This window comes from Cucumis sativus, chromosome 4 (genome assembly GCF_000004075.3).
Source record: "Cucumis sativus cultivar 9930 chromosome 4, Cucumber_9930_V3, whole genome shotgun sequence".
Taxonomy (NCBI): domain Eukaryota; kingdom Viridiplantae; phylum Streptophyta; class Magnoliopsida; order Cucurbitales; family Cucurbitaceae; genus Cucumis; species Cucumis sativus.
Window position 1 is genome coordinate 1599263 of NC_026658.2, and position 20977 is coordinate 1620239.

Here is a 20977-nt window from a genome sequence, read left to right on the forward strand (position 1 = left end):
TTTTTTATTTTCGATAAGTTTTGACTTCGAGCTTTTCTTATCTTATCATTGTCGAAGAACGTTGCCATAACTAAGCTTAGAAAAATGATAAACACAAATAAAAGCGAGGACAAGACATTAGTTTTTTAAATTGGAATGCAATCAGATACTTTGAATGAATAAACAAGTTCATGATAAAGAAGTAATTTATAATCAATATGAAAGCATCAGTTGGGTTCAATTTAGATAAAATTTCATCCAACTTTTTCTTTTTTTACGATATTATGGAATATAAAACATATTGTTCGAGAATGCGGGTTTTCAATAAAATCATCCCCTTCTATGATGTTAGTGCCTTTTAAGTTAAGCAAAAAAGTCGTAGTAAAAACGTCATCTATAAATACGTTGATATAACTACTTAAAAGAGTAAATGAATTGTAAGTTATAAAATAAATAAATCATACGATTGAAAAAAGTATATATTTATTTGAATGAATCTCAATAAATAATTATGACAGCAAAAAAAACTCAATTAATAATTATGCTTTTGGAGGGGACTTTCTTTTAGTCCTCCCTCTTCTCTTAATGTCTCTAATGATCTCATCTTTGATACCAATTCCTCTGCAGCGAGAGATCGGATTACACCCTCCAACTCCTTGAGTATTAATTAGACTTGCATCGTCATCGAGTTTCTTTTTGTCAAGAGGAACCTTTCTCGCTGCATTTGTTATGTCGATGCTAATCAAGAAAATGAGGATAAAGGTAAACACAATTACTTTTGAGATGCTCATTATACCAAAAGTAAATGCAACGAGATGAAAGTTGAGATTGATTTTGATGTTAAAACTTTTGGATATTTATAATAAGTTTGCTCTCCATTTTAAGCATATGGTTTAGTTTTATATGGTTATGATTTTTTCTAAATTTAACTTTTTATTCTTAGTATGGTCTAAATTTAGGTTTTGTTTGACTACTATTTTTTGTTATAGTCTTTCTTCTTTATTTTCAAATAAATATATTTGAAAATGGTATCCTTTTATAAAATACGAAACCAAGCTTTCAAAAGTTAATTTTTTTTTCCAGTTCTTGGAACTTTGTTTTCAGGATCAAAAACACTTATAAAAGACTGTTTGTGTTTTGGTATTAGTGACAAAGTTAAGAGTTTGAATATTTTACTAATAGAAACATTTTAAACCTATTAAATACAAGTTATAATTTAATCTAAAATATTTTCGAGAATCAAATTCAAATAAATTAGGTTATTAACGATGATGAAATCGTTTTATGAGAAAATAAACTACCTAAATAACATAAGTAAACCCAAAATTAGTCTATCATTTTATTCAAGAAATTCTATTGATCTTTCGTAAGCCTTACTCATGTCTACATGTAAACATTTATAATCGATAATGTTATATCGCTTATTAGTTTGTTTGACAACTCCCCTCGTTGAGACACCAAAATGTAGGAACTAATGGTGTGACATTGATCAACTCTATATAATACTGTAGTACTTTTGATAGAACACAAATGGTAGCAAGGGAGGCAATTTGGTATTTACCGAGTTTCAATTTTGTGACGCATTTGCTTTAGAGAATCCTTACATTATATGATAAAAATGGTCGATTTTATCTTGTATTTGTCTCATTTGTCACTTGAGATTTCCTGTAATTTTTCATCTCATGCCTATACATTATTTAATGGTTGATATTAAAATTCGACTAGCATAAAGTTTATAACTTCACACTAAAAGATTAGAGGTTTGAATGTTCAAATTGCTGTTAAAAAATCTTTTATTTGATCTCCTCCTTTGAGTGGTCTTCGAGTAGAACCGTTTTGTGCTTTGGTCTTTCCGTTGTTTCGATCATTGTTTTCCAATTATGTTAAATCATTGTTTTTTTTAAGCTTAGGACATGATTGTGTGGGTCGATCAAGTAATTAATGAGTTTTTTTAAAAAAAATTATAATAATCTTTTGAAGAACTATATTCTATAAATTATATAATTACTCAATTTAGTCCATGTAATAAGTACTACAAACTTTAATATGTTTTATTTTCCTAATTCCATTGGCAAACCTTTTTTTAGTTGAATAACATGATTTCATCATTAACGTTTTGATCGGTAGTGAATTATTCTTATGTTGCTTGCACTTTTAAAATCATGATCTTTGTTCTTAAAGTTCACTAAGTTCATTTTCAGTCATTAACCTAAAAAATCGTTGTTTTTATTTTTTTATTTTGTTGTATATTTAAAATATTTTTTAATTTAGTTTTTCATTGTTTATGAATGTTAAAGTTTGTCCATGATAAACTTAAATAAACTAACAAAATATGAATTAGGTAGAAATTTAAACAAAAACAATAATTTGCTAAAAAAATTGAACTTGGAAGGAACTAAAAACATGTTTTTCCCTAAATTATATAATTTATCATGTGATCAACTCTAATAATGCATTGAACATATATGGATCAAAATCGTTCTAAGTATGTTTCTCTTATTAATTTATAACCTTTGGAATTGTTTGCGTGAAATAACGTAAGTTTATTAAAGCAATGTTTAAAATTAAAAGCATATGAACAACAGGAGTATCTATTATACCTTCTCTAAATTTCAAGAAATTAAAGAAAAAAACATAAGTAAATATTGAGTTACACATTATATTACGATCTTCAAAATAGATATAATCTTCAAAATAGATATAATGAATTTGCATTACCCCTTTTGGTGATGTTTGCACATCTTATTCATCATCCTATTCTTAATTCCTTTTAGAATCTCATTCTTTCACGACTAAAAGAACAACTTTTAAATTTCAATTGGAAACTCACCGAGTAAGGAGCAAAAGGCTTACAAATATCTTGCTAAGGATTTTTCAGAACTGCAGGAAGAAGAATGAGATTTGACGATAGGATATATTGTAATGTACAATGAATAAATTGAATGGAGACGGAAGAATTGAGACAACCTACAATGCCACTATAAATAACATTATTTCACAAAACACCATATCAAAATTTAATTGCTCGTCAAGTTATATCAACAGTTCTTTTAATTTGCTGGTGCAATGTATTTAACAGATTATAAATCATGTTTCTTTGAGGATGCAAAGAGTCTCCCGCTAAAAAAAAGTTCTTCTCTCCTTCCACTTCAATCCAACTACAACCGGGTGGCTTTTTTAATTCCTTCTCTTTCATCAGCTTTCTTACCTCCAAAACCCCATCCCATTTAGCATCTGCAGCATATAGGTTAGACATAACTACATAGTTTCCTATATCATCAGCTTTAGTTTCAAACAGTTGCTCTGCCACAACAAGGCCCAATTCCACTTCATGGTGAGTCTTGCAGGCACCTAACAATGTGCCCCATATATTAGCATCAGGCTGAATAGGCATCCCGATCACAAAAGAATATGCATCTTTGATTCGGCCTCCTCGTGCAAGGAGATCCACCACACAAGCATAGTGTTCCATGGTTGGTTTGATATGAATAACCTCTTCCATGGAATGAAATATGTTCAAACCTTGATCTACAAGACCAGTATGACTACAAGCAGATAAAATGGAAGTCACGACCACATGATCCGGCTTAACACCAGACTCGAGCATGTTAGTGAAAACCTTGAGTGCCTCCTCTCCCATTCCATGTATGGCATACCCACTTATCATTGATGTGAACATAACTAAATCCTTCTGAGAGCTTGATTCGAAAAGCTTATAAGCACAATCCACAGCTCCACATTTTGCATATGCATCAAGTAAAGCTCCGTCCAAGTATACATCCTCAAAACGTGATCTAAATGAATATCCATGACATTCTTTTAATAGGCGAAATGATGCTAATTCATTGCATACGGGAAGGAGGCTCATAATACTCACTGCATCCGGTTTCATACCCTTAATCTGCAACCTACGGAAAAGACCGAGTGCATCACGAGGACAATTATTTTCAGCGTAAACCCGTATCATTAGATTCCAGGTGGTAAGATCAGTCTCAGACATGCCAGAAAATATTGTAAGTGCATCATTGGGTGACTTACAATTAACATAGCACGAAATCATTGAATTGCATGTCACCAAGTTTCTTTTTCCTGATGAGCTTTCAAAAATCTTTAACGCATAATCTATAATACCACATTTTGAATATGCATCGAGAAGAGCATTGAGTATAGTAGGACCATAATCAGCTTCAAATAAACAAGCTCTAACTGAATAGCAATGGACCTCCTTAACTTTACACCCTCCTAAAACTGTAATGCAAAAATTGATTATACTCAAGATGGTAAAATGATCAGGTTTGAATCTTTCCCGCAGCATTAAGTGAAGAAGACGCGGGAATTGAGTGGTGTTCCCAAACTCTGCAAAAGCATTAAGCACAGAGTTCCAAGATATCAAATCTTTACTAGAAATCAAGGAAAATGAATGAAATGCTGATTTCACGTCATTACATTTTGTATAGAAGCTAACTAAAGCATTTCCAACTGTTGAATCTTCGCTCAAGACAGGATGACGAAGAATATAGCCATGGATCATTTTCCCTATTCGCAAGTTTTGTGAGTATGCACAAGCAGGTAAAACACTAATTAAAGTTACAGAATCTGGATCGCTTCCTAAGCATAGTAACTTGCAGAAATGATCTACAGCTTCCAACCACTTGTCATTCAATGAGTATCCAGAAATTAGAGTATTCCACGAAACCAAGTCTCTCTGCTTCAGGTGCGAGAACAAAATCTCTGCTTCTTCCATCTGTCCAACCCTCAAATAAAGGTTCATCAATGCATTGCAGACAGAAATATCTTCTATCAATTCAGTCCTACGATGTATATAACCATGGATCTCTTTTCCAAACCTACAGGAAACATTATTACCGAAGGAAGCACAAACAGGTAAAATACATGCAATTGTTATATAATTTGGCTCTATGGGTTCTTCCAGCATCAGACTAAACAATTGTAATGCATCAAACATTAAATTCTTTTCTGCTAATGCCGATATTATAGTATTCCATGTAACAACATCTTTATGAATAATGCTGTTAAATGCAGCATATGCATCGTACCATGGCTGCCCAGATTTGGCATACATCGATATGAGAGCATTTCCAACAAGTGTATCCCTGTCCAATCCAGATTTCATAACAAAAGAATGTATACTCTTCCCAACAACACCTTTCCCCACACGAGAACATACTGGAAGAATGCTAGCAATTGTAATAGCACTTGGCTTCACTTCCCCCTCTGCGTGCATCTTAACAAACAATCTTATAGCCTTAGTATCATGTATTTGAGACCTACAATACCCAGATAAGATTATGTTCCAGGTAACAACATCACGATGATTCAATTGTTCAAATAATTTCCAACATTCATCGAAAGCACCACATCTGGCATACAAGTTCAGTAATCCCTTGTACACAGACTGGCATGCTATTTCCCCCTGTTTCACTGCATAACCTTGAAGTGCCTTTCCTATGTTGATAGCAAAAAGAGCAGCACATGATTTGAAAATTGCAGCAAAAATGTGGTTATCAGGTTTAAACCCCGATGAGCATTGGAACTTATGAACAAAAACGGACAAAACTTCTTGGTGTTTTGCATTTAGACAAAGATTTCTTATCGTTGAACTCCATGAAGTGAAATCCAGTGGAAGCATATCTACTGATAGCTCTTACATACTTCCAATCCAATCAAAGGAATCAACAAGATTAGTCTGCTTGAAACTCCAATCAAGGCCTTCTTGAGTCCAAGCATGCCAACAGGGCCTGTATTTTTCCATCAAGACACCAGATTTACGAATTAGATAAGCAAGCAACATCTAAGAAATTTTTCTTTGTTGAACTTACTTTAGATTTACAACTTTGACTGCCATAACTAGAGGTTAGTATCTAGTTTTAAAACTTCATTCCAACTTTGGATACACCAACATGAGACTTGAAAACACAAAGGAACGACCAATAAGCTATTATTCCAAACTCATGAATTTTCCCAGCTTAAAGGATAGTCAATAACTAAATGGTGAAGAATTGCAAAGGAAACATTTAGAAAAATAAGGGTTAATTGGGTAAAATTCTAGGTTAATTCCTTTTTATCCCATGTTGTAATAAATTCTATAAATAGGAGTTTTCCTCCTAATTTACACTCTTTGTTCTTGGAGGATTACTTCTTAAGGCTACTTAGGACACATGGCTTTCTTAACTGAAAAACTCAACGGAGAGAATTATTTGAATTACATTGTAATTTGTAAGTATGTAAAAGTCAAAGTAAAGCTCATAGATTATCATCTTCAAGAAATGTCAAGCTTAATAGGTTAATATTCACAAGCTACATTCAAATATCCTATAGACTTCAGTACAAAACCAAAATACACAACAATTCAGAGCAGAAAAATCACAATTCAGAAACCCTAAACAATTGGAACTCTCACACACGAATCTCTCTCCAAAATCCAAACACATAAATACATATAAATCAGTTACATAGCAAGCGTTTTCGTGAATCCAAATTCCAAGCATCTTCATATGACTAACCCGTGAACACAGAAGTTTAAAAAGTAACTACAGAAAGCAGAAAGAACAGCTCAACCAAACAGGACAACGACCACAAAGCAGTAAAATCGAGCTTCCATTGAAAGAAAAAATACCCTATAACCATCTTCGTCCAAGCTAAAAAAGAGAAAACTGCCCACCTGCAGAAGATGAGCCCACTGAAAAACTCCATGTAGCCTGAGATTAAACGAGCATGAACGTCAGAATCAACAGCCAAAAAAACACCCGTAACAGACCGGCCCAAGTTCGGTTCAGCACGGATAGCGGTCCGAACCGAATCGAATTCATCCTTTTTTGCAGTTTTTATTTTAGACCTAGTTTCCCTACACATTTAAATATGACGTCAAAGGATGAAAGAGTAGATGATATGATGTCCCATGACTCTTCAATATTTCCACGAGTCCTAGTCTTTTTGGACAAAAATTGATAAGGAAGATCAAACCTAACACCATGCTTTTGATCTTTTTTAATTAAGGGTGATGCTCTCAGGGTAATAATGATTTTAGGACCCATATCACTATTTCTTTGGAGTCCAAAGTTTTGATTTGCTATGAGATACTTTCTTAACCTTCAAAATTAGAGTAATTAAATTTTCAAAAAAAAAATAATAACACTTCTCAAAATGCACCTCTAAAATTACAGGTCTCCGTGAGTTTGATGATTTGGATTGTTTTGTATGGTTTGGAAGGGATGATATGCATCTTCTCAACTTATTTGTTTATCAAGTATTCAAACTTCAGGTGTTTCTTGATGAATAAACTAATCCATGGCAAAGACAACAATTTGAAGTAAATATTTATTTTTTTATATTTATATATTAAATGTTAATTCCTATAACAAATCCGTTGTAGTCTAGTTGGTCAGGATATTCGGCTCTCACCCGAAAGACCCGGGTTCAAGTCCCGGCAACGGAATAATTTATTTTTCTCTTCATTCAAGTTTTTAACGGAATATTCCTTTTTCGTTTTCCTTTATTTACTTATCTTTTTTTTAAATGAAACCTCTTTTTATTTCAAAGTAATTATTCTCAGAACATAATTTTTTTAATTCCAAATTCAATCACTGAAAAATAAATCAAATAAAAATTTCAAAACCGTAACAAAGTCTCAAAAACTATGTGACTTTCATCCCAAAAGTGGTTAGCCAACATTTTAGATTTATTCTAATTGTTCGAATTACAAACTTTTTCAAATACCTTTCTTTAATAAATGAACCCTACCCTACAAAATTTACGTTGGTTGGGTTACTTGTATCATTTATCTAAATTTTTGTTTAAAAAATAAATAAAATAATTAATACATAGAAAATTAAATTTAATTATTTTTGTATATTTAACTAAGATTAGCAATTGAGTGTAAACTTCTATAATTCTCCTTCGATTTGTTCCAAAGTGCTAAAAACTATTTTGGAGAATATAGTGTACAATATCAAAATAATAAAATATAGTAAAGAAAATAAAAGATTCTTAAAATTTATCTATCTTCTTTCTCTATCGTGAAATTATCTTCAATAGCATTGACACTTGCAACTCCACTAAATGTCACTATATATATGCAACTTGTTAGTAGAATGTGACATTATATAACTATTAAGAGATTATGTTTGCTTGACACGTGGTAAACACTAATAAATAACGTTTGCTTGACACGGAATGGATATTGGATACTAATGAATAATGGCCATCTCTATATTCATATTAATATTTATAATAATTTTTATTTTAAATAATAACTTCAATTGTAAACATGACCTTGTTGACATGGCAAGATGCATAGAAAACAAAAATTTAAAATATGGACTACTTATCTAAATTTTGATTTTTTTCATGACATATTCTACAATGACCCTAACACGATTATTTATAGAAAATTGCATATAGTGACAAAAACATTTAGAAAAAAAAAATCGCTCATGACACCTATAATTTTAACATATCGCGAATATGAAGATTGACCTATTATCATAAATTTGCTAATTTTTTAATTTAGAAAATGTAGTGGAATGAATATATTATTATGAACTATAATAATTTTTGTTGAATAATTATAATTGATGACTATTTTAAAAATAATAATTAAGGATATAAAAATATTTAAAAAAATTATAAATATAACAAAACTATCATTAAAACACTCGTATGATCTATCATTATAGAATTTGACAAAATTTGCTAATTTACGAATATTTTAAAATGTTGCTATATAAATTATTTTGAATATAATTACAATTAACTATTTGGCGCTATCTTGATTAGAGCATCTATGGCCCGCACGTGTCAAGTGTAGATATTATTAAAAAGGAAAATAGAAATCTTTATCATGTTAAGTCAAACCTTCTCCGATTCTTCCAGATTTCTCCCTTTTCGTTTTCACAACTCAGCAGTCATTTTCCCTTTGAAAAATCCATCGTCGAATTTTCCTTCTTCTTCGTTACGAAGGAATAACTACAATTCTTTCACCGAGAAACCGCGTCACGTTTTTCAGATCTCAATCCCAATTCCTCCCTATAAAATCTTCCCTCCACCTTCATTTCTCAATCGAATCGATATCAGTAAGAAAAACAAAGTCGAAAAAGATCCACCATGGCCGGAACATCCGAAGATCCTAAACCCACTGAATCTCATCCCTCCCCTGCACCGCCGCCGTCGACGGAGGACGAATCAAAGAAATGGGGAACACACGTCATGGGACCACCAGCAGCCCCCACCGAACATCCGGATAACCAGAAGGCAGCGTTCTGGAACGCCGCCTCTCAGCAGCAGATTCACCACCATCCGTACGTTCAGTACTCTCCGGTGGATCATCGGCCAAGTTCCAACCCGTTGGAGCCCGTGGTACACGCCTTCAATTCCTGGAGCAACAAAGCAGAGACGTTCGCGCGTAACATTTGGCACAATCGTAAGTTGAATTTACCGTTAGATTGAAACTAGGGTATCTGGTTTGTTTTGGTTTTTTGTTTTGTTTTGTTTTGTTTGTTTTTCATTCGATTTAGGGATTTTGGAACTGTAATTTTTGTAGTGAGGACTGGGCAGTCGATGTCGGAAGCGGCTTGGGGGAAAGTGAATTTGACGGCGAAGGCTATAACGGAAGGGGGATTTGAGTCTTTGTTTAAGCAGACGTTCGCGACGGAGGTGAATGAGAAATTGATGAAAAGCTTTGCTTGCTATCTCTCCACCGCGACGGGTCCGGTGGCCGGAACCTTGTATTTGTCGACGGTGCGTGTGGCGTTTTGTAGCGATCGCCCACTTTACTTCACTGCCCCCTCTGGTCAACCGTCTTGGAGCTACTACAAGGTAAACTCGTGCCTCAGTTTTATTAGTATAGTCTTATTAAACTTATTAATAGATGTTGCTGAAAATGAGCTGGTGGAAGCATAAGTTAAAAGGATAAAATTCTACCTTTAAGGATGAAGTTGAAATAAAATCCAAATTCTGTGGATGAAATCATAACATTTTGAATTTAGAGGAGTTTTGAACGGATTATTATTGTTTGAAATACAGATCCAAAATGTAACTTTCTCCCCCAAAAAAATGTTATTTTGTGTAGTTCATATGATTTACTAATTTCTCTCTTTTTAACCGATGAAAAAAAGGGTTGAACAAAAAACTGAATTGAACATGAGAATCATGCATTAATTATCTGATAGAATTTTTTGTATTTTTGGAAATATTTTAGTAATCTTTATATGGGTAGTAAGAAGATGCACGAATATGCATGACTCTCTCCAGAGGTGACATATTAAAGGAACACAAAAGCTAACCTCGACCCAGTTTTAGGTTACATCATTGGAAAGAACACACAATTTTTTTTTAAAATTTCTATATGAATGAAAAATGATGTGGGGATTTGGGCAGGTAATGATACCATTGTCGCATATAGCGATAGTGAATCCGGTGACAATGCCGGGGAACCCATCGGCGAGGTACCTTCAGGTCACCACCGTGGATGGCCATGAATTTTGGTTTATGGGTTTCGTGAACTTCGAGAAGGCAACCCACAACCTCTTAAAAGCCGTCTCCGCTCATAATTCTCCTCCCTCCGCTGTCTGACGCCCATGATCTGTAACTTATTACACCATTTTCTCTTATACATTTTTTGTAATATATATAGTATAGTATAGTATTCAGGTTTTTTTACTTTTTGTTTTTCCTATGGCTTTCTTGTTTCACATATGTATTTATTTATTTACCTTTGTTAGTTTTGTTGTCTTTTTCACTCTGATTATACTATTTGGTAGATAATAAATTATGTACTGTTTACGTATGTTGTATCAGTTATATTTATTTATTGTTTTTATTAATCAGCTTATATGTTAAGTTGTGAATATGAAGAATGAGTGGATGTGTTTGATCATATATGCTAGGGGTGTTCATCAAAACTGAGAAAATCTAATCGAACCGTTTGCACGTTTTGCAAACTGAAATCGAAATCGAATAATACGACCTGTCTCTCAATCCCTCTTCCCTCCCTTTTCAGGTTAGATCCGACTCTTTCTCTTTCTTCTCTCACCGCCTCTCTCTCTCTCTTCGCACGTTGCCGACATCCACCAACAGTTCAACATCCAGTCGTTCGAAGACCCACGCTTCCAGCCACCACCATTCCGACACTCTCCATCTCTCTTCCTCACTCCTTTCCGCACGTTGGATTTGCCTGAGATTTTGAGGAATTTTTTATTCTATCTGTAATTCCAAAAGAAGCTTGCGAATAGGAAAAATGATCCATGGCTATACTCTTCGTCATCCTATCTTGAGTGAAGATTCAACAGTTGGAAATGCTTTAGTTAGCTTCTATACAAAATGTAATGATGTGAAATCAGCATTTCACGTCATGCCCGTCTAAAAAACTTCTAAGCCATGTGTCCTAAGTAGCATCAAAAGTAATCCTCTAAGAACAAAGAGAGTAAATTTTTTAAAATGAATAATATCCTTCACACAAGGAGGAAAACTTCCATTTATAGAATTTATTACAACACGAAGGGAAATGAATTTAATCTAAATTTTTATCCAATTGACCCTTATTTTTGATATGATATTAAAATGGTATCAAAACAAGTAATCTACGAAGAAAGCCCATAATGTTATATTGTTATTATCTTATGGATTGATATTGATTTTCACCACTAGATATTTTAAACCAACACGCGAGAAAAAATGTTGGAAAATATGATATTAAATTTTTCTTTAACCATCCGCTAAAGTTTTTGGTCCATCGGTCAAACAAAGAAAATGAACTATTTCTGGAAGGTTATTTTTTAGAATGACCGTGCAACCTAAGTAGCTCACGTCGTCCACATTGCGTATTAGTATCCGCATAAAGTGCACCCACTCAGTTCATGGATTCCCTCCAACTAAGCTAGAGAGGTAATATAAAATTCGTAAAAAGGCCACTTCATTTGAAACCTGACAACTCAGCATGCCACGTCAGTCTTCAGTTATTAAAGTCCCTTTGTGCGTTTATGCCCTGCGTTGCATCTCCAACTACGTTCACTGGTCACGGACGGCTCCGGCTTCTTCTCAACGATATTGGCAGCGGGACTTCACTCACTGCATCTAAAAGTTCGGCGGCTTATCCCTGAACACGAGCGGCGCGACTTTCCCTAACTTTCGACGCAGCGTCAGTACCGGTAAAATCTCGCTAATCGAGTCCTCAGGGTCCGTTAGGTTTTCTTTTTTGGTTTTTTTTTCTTTCTAATTTTCCTTTTCATTTTATGAATACTAGGTTGTTTTAGATCAGAGTTTCACTTAATTAATTTCTGAAACCATTGTTTATGATAAGTTAGGATATTCAGTTTGTTAAAATCACAGTAATTTAAAGATCGGAGGTTAGAAAAATATCTCCCCTCCTCTACTTTCTTAAAATTTGTGACCAAAGTAGCCAAGAAAAATAGTTTGAGATGGTTGTTGTTTGGAAAAGAAAGTAGATAAGATTGATAAAATAAATGAATAAAAGAAAGAGAGATTCAAAATTGTTTCAGCCTGTTAAGGAAATTATGCTCACTTTGTGCTCACATTGTACCCTTATACTTTCCGCAGTAAACTATTTTTCCTCCTATTCAAACTTTATTTAAAGCACTTTTAGGAGTCTAAGCAACTAAACCTATATGTCTTTGGCTAATTCAAACTTAGATAAATCAGTACACAATCCAATGGCTTTATAGATGTTGCCCTATGACTAGGGTCGAGCAATGAAGTCGTATATCTATGCTCTTGTACTATATTCTTTAGGGGTAAATATGCTACATAAATCAGGGTCATTGGCCACCCAACATAAAATTACTCCAAGTAAAAAATGCTTAAGTTTGGAGTTCCTATGATCGAGTTACCAAAAAAGGTATTGGCGTCTCGTTTAACTCTCAATAATCAATAGAAAGCCCCATTGAATCATTTTTTTTCTTCACAAACAAAACTAGGGTATGTCAAGTTGACACACTAGGACGAATAAATCCCTTGTCCATAAGTTCCTCTGACTGCACTTTGAACTTCTCATGCTCAACGAGTGCCATTCGATAAGTTGCTTTACAATGTGGTTGTTCTAGGTAGCGGATCTAATAGAAGTTCTATTTATTGAGTTGGAGGCATCGCAACTTTGGAGAAGATTTCTACAAAATCCCTTCACAACATGACAGTCGATTCTAGATGGCTCTTTATTGATGTCTATGGTGCTTGCCAAATATGATCAAATACCATGTGGCTAGAGACATGTAGGCTTTAGGACTGGCAGTACCTTTAAACTAACATTAAACTAAAAAACGACAACCAACTAAGAAAATAACATGTTAAGTTAATGGGAAAAGCAGAAGCATAAGTGGGAAATTAGCAAGTACATTGGTTTGATTTTTAGGATGTTTATAACTTACTAAAATATCAACGGAGTGAAGCTTGTTTGTTTCAATTGAAAATTCTATGTTTTATTATGTTATTTGTATCTTCTTTCATGGATTTTCAGGTGTGAAGTACCTCCTCCTGTCGTAAGGGCTTGACTGGTGTGAAAGATGTCAAAATTGCGATCACTCTGGAAAGCTTATGTAAATACAACAAAAAAAGGTTATTTTAATAAGTGTTATATCTACCAGCTTCAGGGTTGAGAATAATCTATCTATAAATATTAATTAATTATGCTTTACTCACTCACTAACCTTAAGTTGTATATCTATATGCCACCTTGTACGATTGATGACTATTTATGGCCTTTTTTGGATTTTCATAGCTCTCGCTTGGAATGTTGAGGAATGGATACCACCTACTGAAAAATACATATTCAACTTCAATTCCAAGCAAGAAGTTAAGAAATGGCATTTATATTCAGATTCTGAATATGGAGGTACGTGTATTAGGCTTCTTATCATTTATGTATTTCTATGTAACCCTATATAAGGGTTAGGAAAGGTATTTGGCATTTTGATGTCAATTCATGTTATCTTCTGTTCCCCCCATTTCGGGTTCTACATCGTTTTTTTTTTAGGGCAAAATACACTTTTTTTAATGGATACAAGCTTCAGGGAAAAATACATTTTGAGTCCTTCAGATCTAGGGTGGTGTGTATTTGGTCTATGAAGTTTCAAAAGATATGCTTTTACCTTTTTGAAAAATGGTTCTAAATGGTCACTGATTTAAGTTGGATGCCCTTAGGAGGATGAGATTCTTGACCCTTTAGAGAGGTTTTCTTGCTGTCCTATTTTTTCGGCACTTATTGGTCCTTTCTCTTGTTAGTGAGTCAGTGGTTGATGTTCTTAGGAGGACTAAGATTCTTAAGAAAGTTAAGTTCTTTACTTGACAAGGCCTTTGAGGCTGAGTGAACACTTTGGATCAGTTGTCGAGGAGGTTAGCCTTGGCAGTTGGTTCTTCGTGTTGTATTCTTTGTTAGAAGGCAGGGAAAACTTGTGTAATTTGTACACCACCAAGAGGTTTGTTTGTTGCAAAATGAATCAAAAGAAATGAACTTATCTTCAAACACCCTACTATACCTTTCGTTCCAAATATGTCACAGTGCATGAGTAGCACATCTCCACAAGATTTTTCCATTTCCACAAAAGCTGCCATCGTTCAAGCCATCCATCATCCTATCATCAATCTTCTTGGGGAGATAACCGTCCAACCTAAAAGTATAAAAGATCCTACACCACCCTTTGAAGGTGAACTCACAGTGTAAGAACAAATGGTCTTAGGTTTCTGCCTCTTTCTGACAAAGATGACACATGGAAGGAAGAGAGAACAACTAGGAAACTTCCTCTGGAGCTTGTCTTGAGTATTTAGGCTTATATAAGCAAAGGACCAACGAAAAAACTTCGCCTGTTTAGGAATTTTCGGTTTCCAATTAAGATTGACTGTAGGGAAGTAAACTCCCTCCCCTCGTCAACTTAAGGAAAGTGGGCCTTTATGTGCTTCGTTTTTAGTATACCCTTGTACTCTTTCACTCTCTCAATGAAAGTAGTTTCTATTAGGGGAAAAAAAGAAGAAGCACTAGAGAATAAATTGAGCTATTATTAGATTTGAAAGAAGAAGATACTAAAATTTGGTTTCCTTTCGATATTTGCTATTGCGAGGAGGGATCGGTTGCGGCACTGACGAGACTTGTCTGATAGGGGGAAAAGGAGAGAGGGATTGAGATAGAGAGGAAGTCAATCCTAAAAGATATGATTAAATTAATATATTATGCCACATAAACAACGTAGCATCGTAATTGCCATATCACCTTTTCATTACTCAACTGCCCGTCTGAAGAGTCCTTCATTTAGAACTATTTTACAGATCTTTGGACTACAAATGTTCATTTTGAATGGTAATCAGTTCAAATATTTTATTAGCTAAAATCAATTTTTTTAGAGGATACTAGACTTTTCAATAAGGCATAAAGCTAAAATCAAGTAATCCGATTACTTGTCATCAATAACTTATGACTAAAGTTATTTAAGGGTTAATTTTAATGAACTTTGGAATGAAATATTTAGTGTTTCTCATTTGATTGCTTCCAGGATTGTCATCAGCGTCATTGGAAATCAGTGAAACTGGAAATGAGCTTCGTGGTACTGTATAGCAGATTGTCTCTCTCATTTAAATACAAATTATCGCCTTGATGGTTGTTGGTATTGCCCTATAATAAATTCTCTCTCTCTCAACATATATTTCACCTGAAGTACTTGCATTTATATATATTGCTCTATATTATATATTATTTTCTGTCTGAAACATATATTTCACCTGAAGTACTGTTATCTATATACAACAACAGACAAGTTTTCATTGATAAATGAAAAGAAAAGGGAGAATTTCCTGAAGCACTGTTTTCAGCTTTTATGAGACCCAAGAGTCTGACTTATTAGTGATTGGAGGGTTTTTCCGCACAAGTATTGATAGTGTTCAGCTATTTTGCTTATCAGGACTATATCACTTCCTCTGCAATCCGTATCGCCAAAGGCATTTCTACTAATTTATTTTGGGCTTCTTTCCTTTTTATTTTTTAAAAATTTATATACTACAGGAATATTCTTTGGGAATCTCTCCCTGGACGTAAGTGGGAATTCGATTAGGTAAAAGTATTGTGGCTATTGGTTAGAGTACAGTTCAATTATTCTGGATGAGGAAACTTTTAAATTTAGGAGCAAGTTAGATGAGTACATACTAATTACTAATTCAGTAGTAAGTTTGAGGAGTACACACTGTTTATTCTCTAATCGAGGAGGTCCAAAAAATATTTTTGTTTTGAAAAACGGAAACAAGCTTCTTCATTAATAAAATGAAATGAGACTAATCCTCAAAGTACAAAAGAATTATACTAAGAGGAAAAAAAAACAAAAAAGACAGAGACAGAGAAAAAATACAGCCAAACTAAGATACAATAAAAAACAGAGAAACGAAGACAAAAATCAAAGCGACTATATTCATTTCAGAAGCACTAAGAGAGGTCCAAGAAATATTATAATGGTAAAAGTCAGCAACTATGGTTCAATATTTTCTTTTGACTATGTTCATTTCAGAAGCACTAGGAAAATTGTCACTTCCTCAATTCCTCTGTAGTCTGTTGTACGTCACATGGATTTCTACCAACTTATTTTCAGGTTTATTTGTTACTAATATTTATTCACCTTGATATAACTTCTATAGGAGTTTTCTCTGGAAATCTCTCCTTGGATGTAAGTGGGAACTCAAAATTGAACATAACAAGGAGTGGGTTTTGTGGAATGCGCTCCAAAAAGGTGAAATGTATTCTGAATTGTTTTTAGATATATCTATTTATTTATTTATTTATTGGTATTCTATCTTTATCATCATTATTATTAAAGATTTGCACCTGTAGATGCTGACATGCACAGTTACAAGAATCATAAACCCTTGTCGTACGTGACTGTAGATATTTGGTTATATTATGATGTCATTTGGATGATGACAAACTTCTCAAAAAGATTAGTTTTGTATTATTGTCTGCAGATTAATAATCAAAATTCCTTAGATATTCTCTAAATGGGAAGAGTTTCGTGAACGTTATGAAAAGCTAGAAAAGTTGGGACCTCTAGGCTCGTAATTTGCAACTGCGATTCATCTTCCAATTCTTCATCAATCTGATACCGAGCATTTAGGTCTGTTTCTAAGTGCTCCATTTGCAACTGCCCTTTGGTTCCGTCTGTCTTTTCAAAGTGTTCATACTCTTCACTATTCACTCTGAGTGGAGAATCGAAAATTGTCTCGCTCTTCTTTTTGGTTGGAATGGCGGGAGTATGGCTTGGAGTACCACTTAGGAATTTCAACTTTGAGTTAGACACGATGGTGGTAAAAGGTCAGCTAATGTGTCTGGTTAAAGGTGGCCTTTATTGTTTAAAACTTTTACTGGAGATGGTACCAATATTTACAGTCACTTCCTTCAAGCAACTTGGAGTTTTTTAAGCAGTTATTTGATGGGTTTTTAGCTTGTTGTGTTGTTTTTTTTTTGAAACAGAAATGGATCTCTTTATTAATAGATAAAAAAAAGATAATAGTAAGTACAATTGTACACGAGGGTTATACAAGAGCTAAACAAGAAACAGGGATCAGTAGTTGCACTCTTGTTGTGTTTGTTTTTTATCTGGTTTGCTTTCTCTTGGTAGTGCTTTAACGGGTTTTTTTCTATATATAAAAAAAAAACAATCTACACCTCATAGAAAAAAACCACTAAAAAACAAAAATCCATTACACTCTATTGTTCTATGAAGTGCAAATATTTTGTCCATTTTGCTATTTTTGACAATTTATCTACTTTTATTCTCTTTGTAACTTTCTTTTGATACTTCTTTTTATATGGTATCTTTTGAGCATTAGCCTTAAGTATATGCCTACGTACCATATCCTTTCAATTGATGTATTAGTGTTATTTTCTTTTGACTTTGATGCACCTATAGATTACTTTCTCTTACATCTTTGTTCTTCGAATCTTCTTATACTTCCTCACAGATTATTTAATTCATAGTTGATCTCTCATAAGAGGTTTTGGTTCTTGTTATGACCACTGAAGTTAATTTATACTTTGTGTATTTCTTTAGTAAGTTTTCAAATATATTTTATTGTTAAGACAGCAGAGAGATTTCCATTTTGTCTACGATTTCTGTTGTTTTCGTTTTTGCTAATTCTTAATCTTCTATGTTCTCTACTTCAGTTTGATGGCTTCGTTGATCTGGATTTGTATGATTCAATTGCAATGAAAGTTAGAGGAGATGGACGATGCTATATATCAACTGTAAGTTTTTTTTCTTCTCTCGAGGAACTTGGATGTAAAGGCAAAAAGATTTGATTTTATATCCAATGATGTAAATATCTTTCCTTCATTATTGAATTGAAAACTTTGAAGTATTTTAAGTTTTAATTGAACCTCTGCAAATTCCTTCGCAGATTTATACGGAGAATTGGGTAAACTCACCAGGACAGGAGGAAGATAATTCATGGCAAGCATTTTTTTTAGCGCCTAAAGGTGATTGGTATATTACCAAGGCAAGTGACCTTCAATTTCCGCTTCTTGTGTTTTCAAAAACTTTTGAAGAAACATTCCATTGAATGAATGAAATAGGGAAAACTCAAACCCCTGAAGGTGATTGCATGGAAGCTCTCCCATTGGAAAGAAAAAACAGTAAACTATAAAGGGATGTTTTGATTTACACCAAAGAAAAGATTTAGAAAGAACCAAATCCAAAAAATGATAACAAATAGACAATTTTCTTAAAAAAATGGCTCTTATGTTCTCCCAAAAGAGTCCAGAAAAATGCACACACAATAACCAATCAAATTATCCGCAACTAATAATAGAGGAGGTTCTATGGGATATGGGAAACGGAAACTATTGTTTACTGTTGGATGAGTGCTCCCACTTCAAATATTATGAAGAACAAAGCCTTCGTGACATTCATTTTTTAAAAAGTTATATAGAGAGATGTATGTTCCTGTAAGAAAACCAGCGAACAACCTAGGGTTCTGGGTAGAGGGACCCCCTCTCATCCACTCTTTTAGGAAGAAACAGAGCAACCTAAACTCATTTAAGATAATGAACCACCCTTTTGCAGCAAACAAACCGTGAAGGAGAATATTGTCCAAGGTTTCTTCATTTTCCAACAAAAACAGCAAACTAAAGGGAAAACTGGTCCACTGTTAAGCTCTCTCCTCTCTCCTCCTAACCCTTTCCCTTCCAAAACCCTAGCCATCCTTCCAGTCTGTCTCTGATTGTCACTGTCCACCGTTAATGTCTCTCCTCTTGCCTTTGATATAATATTAAAATTGTCTTAACCAATTTGTTTAAGTTTTTAGGACAATTGGTGATCTAATACGATTTATTAAATAAGCCTTAGGGATTTCATTCGCAAGAGTACCTCCTGAAGAAACTTCTGCTGCAATAGAACTTGTTGAGGCTTGAAGGTGCCTTCAAATTCTTGTTGAAGAAAAAATCTTTAAATATCCTTTCCTTGGACATACAAAGATCAATTCCACTAATAGCCTTTTTATGAAATTCGTTCAACACAAGACCCTCTACTCTGTTTTCTGAAACCGACCAAAATAGAGTTTAGGCACCACCACCATCATGTTTGGAAAGGAATCTCAATGAACCAGCCAGAATGGTTAGAAATTTACTTTGAGGGAATAGGAAAATAAGCCTGTGAAGGTACGAAACAAAGAAGGTTTTGTTGGCAATACTTCAAGTTCTTTCCATCTGACTCAATTGACAAAACTCTGTACAAAACCAAAAACGAAACAACCAAGGTGAAATTGTTCATTGCTAGGTGTTTTCTGTTTTTGGACTTTTGTCTCCTCTATTAAGTTTTATATCTATTGTCTCATGTTTTGATAAGAGATTAAACATTGTGATTTGAATATCATGTCATATAGTTTGATTTGATAATCTAAATGTAATCCATCTCTTGAATATCCAGATTCCTTTCGATCGATATTTACCAACATGGAGAGGACATGTAATAGATTCAGAGTTGGAAATGAATCCATCTCGTATTGTTGGAATGTCTTTATCGATTAATGCTGCTGGTGGCATTCCTGGTGCTAGATCTGGGCCTGGTGACTTTCAAGTCGAAATCGATTGGATCAAAGCCTTGAGAACTCAGTGAGTCAGTTTTTATTTTGTTACATCGTGGAAATAACTAAATTATGATCCCATTTTAATTTCTACTCCAATAAAAATGCAAATTTTTGTACCAAATTATTTTCACAACTTTTATTGTTTAAACGTGAAGAATGTAGCGTGAATATACATCCTATTTGGATCTTTAGTCTTAGAATATATAAATCAAACTTTACTTTATACATTTACCTTAAAATTGAAAATATACAAAACATCTACAAGTAAATAATAATTCCTAAATGTAAGTAAAGCTCTACAGAATCAAATTAAGAGTTGGATTTAGAGATTATATTGTGCAATATCGTTAGGTTCAGTTTTGGGATTTGAAAGTGCAAAATCCTCCCTTGTTGCTTGTTAATATTGATTGTAGCATATACTGTGAAGCAACAAATAAAATCTAATTTCACATTTAAGGTTATGACAATATTTTAATTACATCAATATATAATTTAAAGGTTAAAATAAAAAGAAAAGCAAAGGAATAAATCTCAGCATCTAGTCGAGTTCCAGGTGACCTTCATCATTTTCTCAAAGGTTACGTTACACAAAATATACCATTATGAAATCAACCCAAAGCATGGGTCTAACTTATTGATACATAATTTCCACAATTAGGGTGGGTGAACTTTCTTGTGAATTTTATCTTTCTTGCATATTTTATCCAAAAAATTCTCTCTTTTTATTTTTAGTTCTATGGCCTGTCATGATCAGTACCTAAATGTAAGTACCTAGGCATACTTTCTTGTTTCGATTCATATAAAAGATATTCGATTCTATAAAGACAATTCTCTTAGTTTTACACTTAAATTTGATCTATATGCATGCAATAGTAATTTTATAATGAACAAAAATATATATAGTTCATGGCTTGTA

At 33.6% G+C, this 20977-nt stretch overlaps 3 protein-coding genes and 1 non-coding gene across 6 annotated transcripts; 3 read left to right on the forward strand and 1 right to left on the reverse strand.

The window, feature by feature from the left end:
* Positions 1–2860: 2860 nt before the first annotated feature.
* LOC101222281 (putative pentatricopeptide repeat-containing protein At5g08490) lies at positions 2861–6826 on the reverse strand. 2 transcript variants are annotated; one of them, XM_031884799.1, is made up of 2 exons: positions 6662–6826; positions 2861–5738 (listed from the first exon to the last, which is right to left on the reverse strand). In XM_031884799.1, the coding sequence occupies exon 2, from the start codon at positions 5627–5629 to the stop codon at positions 3008–3010; it is 2622 nt and encodes an 873-aa protein (XP_031740659.1). In that variant the 5' UTR covers positions 5630–5738; positions 6662–6826; the 3' UTR covers positions 2861–3007. The 2 variants fall into 2 exon arrangements, with proteins under 2 accessions (XP_031740659.1, XP_004152312.1); XM_004152264.3 differs by having other exon boundaries at positions 6617–6822.
* Positions 6827–7362: 536 nt separating this feature from the next.
* Positions 7363–7435, forward strand: TRNAE-CUC. The gene has a single exon. It is a non-coding gene; the product is annotated as a tRNA-Glu (tRNA).
* Positions 7436–8873: 1438 nt separating this feature from the next.
* LOC101221731 (GEM-like protein 5) lies at positions 8874–10823 on the forward strand. The gene is made up of 3 exons (XM_011654726.2): positions 8874–9418; positions 9539–9813; positions 10375–10823. The coding sequence occupies exons 1-3, from the start codon at positions 9103–9105 to the stop codon at positions 10567–10569; spliced, it is 786 nt and encodes a 261-aa protein (XP_011653028.1). The 5' UTR covers positions 8874–9102; the 3' UTR covers positions 10570–10823.
* Positions 10824–11947: 1124 nt separating this feature from the next.
* Positions 11948–20288, forward strand: LOC101221498 (probable complex I intermediate-associated protein 30). Of its 2 annotated transcripts, none has more exons than XM_004152095.3 (8): positions 11948–12143; positions 13466–13563; positions 13727–13840; positions 15492–15542; positions 16621–16712; positions 18143–18223; positions 18376–18474; positions 19902–20288. In XM_004152095.3, exons 2-8 carry the CDS (start codon positions 13512–13514, stop codon positions 20088–20090), a joined length of 678 nt encoding a protein of 225 aa, XP_004152143.1. In that variant the 5' UTR covers positions 11948–12143; positions 13466–13511; the 3' UTR covers positions 20091–20288. The 2 variants fall into 2 exon arrangements, with proteins under 2 accessions (XP_004152143.1, XP_031739968.1); XM_031884108.1 differs by having other exon boundaries at positions 11965–12171.
* Positions 20289–20977: the final 689 nt, after the last annotated feature.

Coding starts and splice junctions, on each gene's coding strand:
- LOC101222281 (XM_031884799.1), bottom strand. CDS start 5,629: ATGCTTCCACTGGATTTCACTTCATGGAGTTCAACGATAAGAAATCTT.
- LOC101221731 (XM_011654726.2), top strand. CDS start 9,103: ATGGCCGGAACATCCGAAGATCCTAAACCCACTGAATCTCATCCCTCC. Junction 9,419..9,538: donor GCGTAACATTTGGCACAATC/GTAAGTTGAATT, acceptor TAATTTTTGTAG/TGAGGACTGGGCAGTCGATG. Junction 9,814..10,374: donor CGTCTTGGAGCTACTACAAG/GTAAACTCGTGC, acceptor GGATTTGGGCAG/GTAATGATACCATTGTCGCA.
- LOC101221498 (XM_004152095.3), top strand. CDS start 13,512: ATGTCAAAATTGCGATCACTCTGGAAAGCTTATGTAAATACAACAAAA. Junction 13,564..13,726: donor TGTAAATACAACAAAAAAAG/GTTATTTTAATA, acceptor GGATTTTCATAG/CTCTCGCTTGGAATGTTGAG. Junction 15,543..16,620: donor AACTGGAAATGAGCTTCGTG/GTACTGTATAGC, acceptor TAACTTCTATAG/GAGTTTTCTCTGGAAATCTC.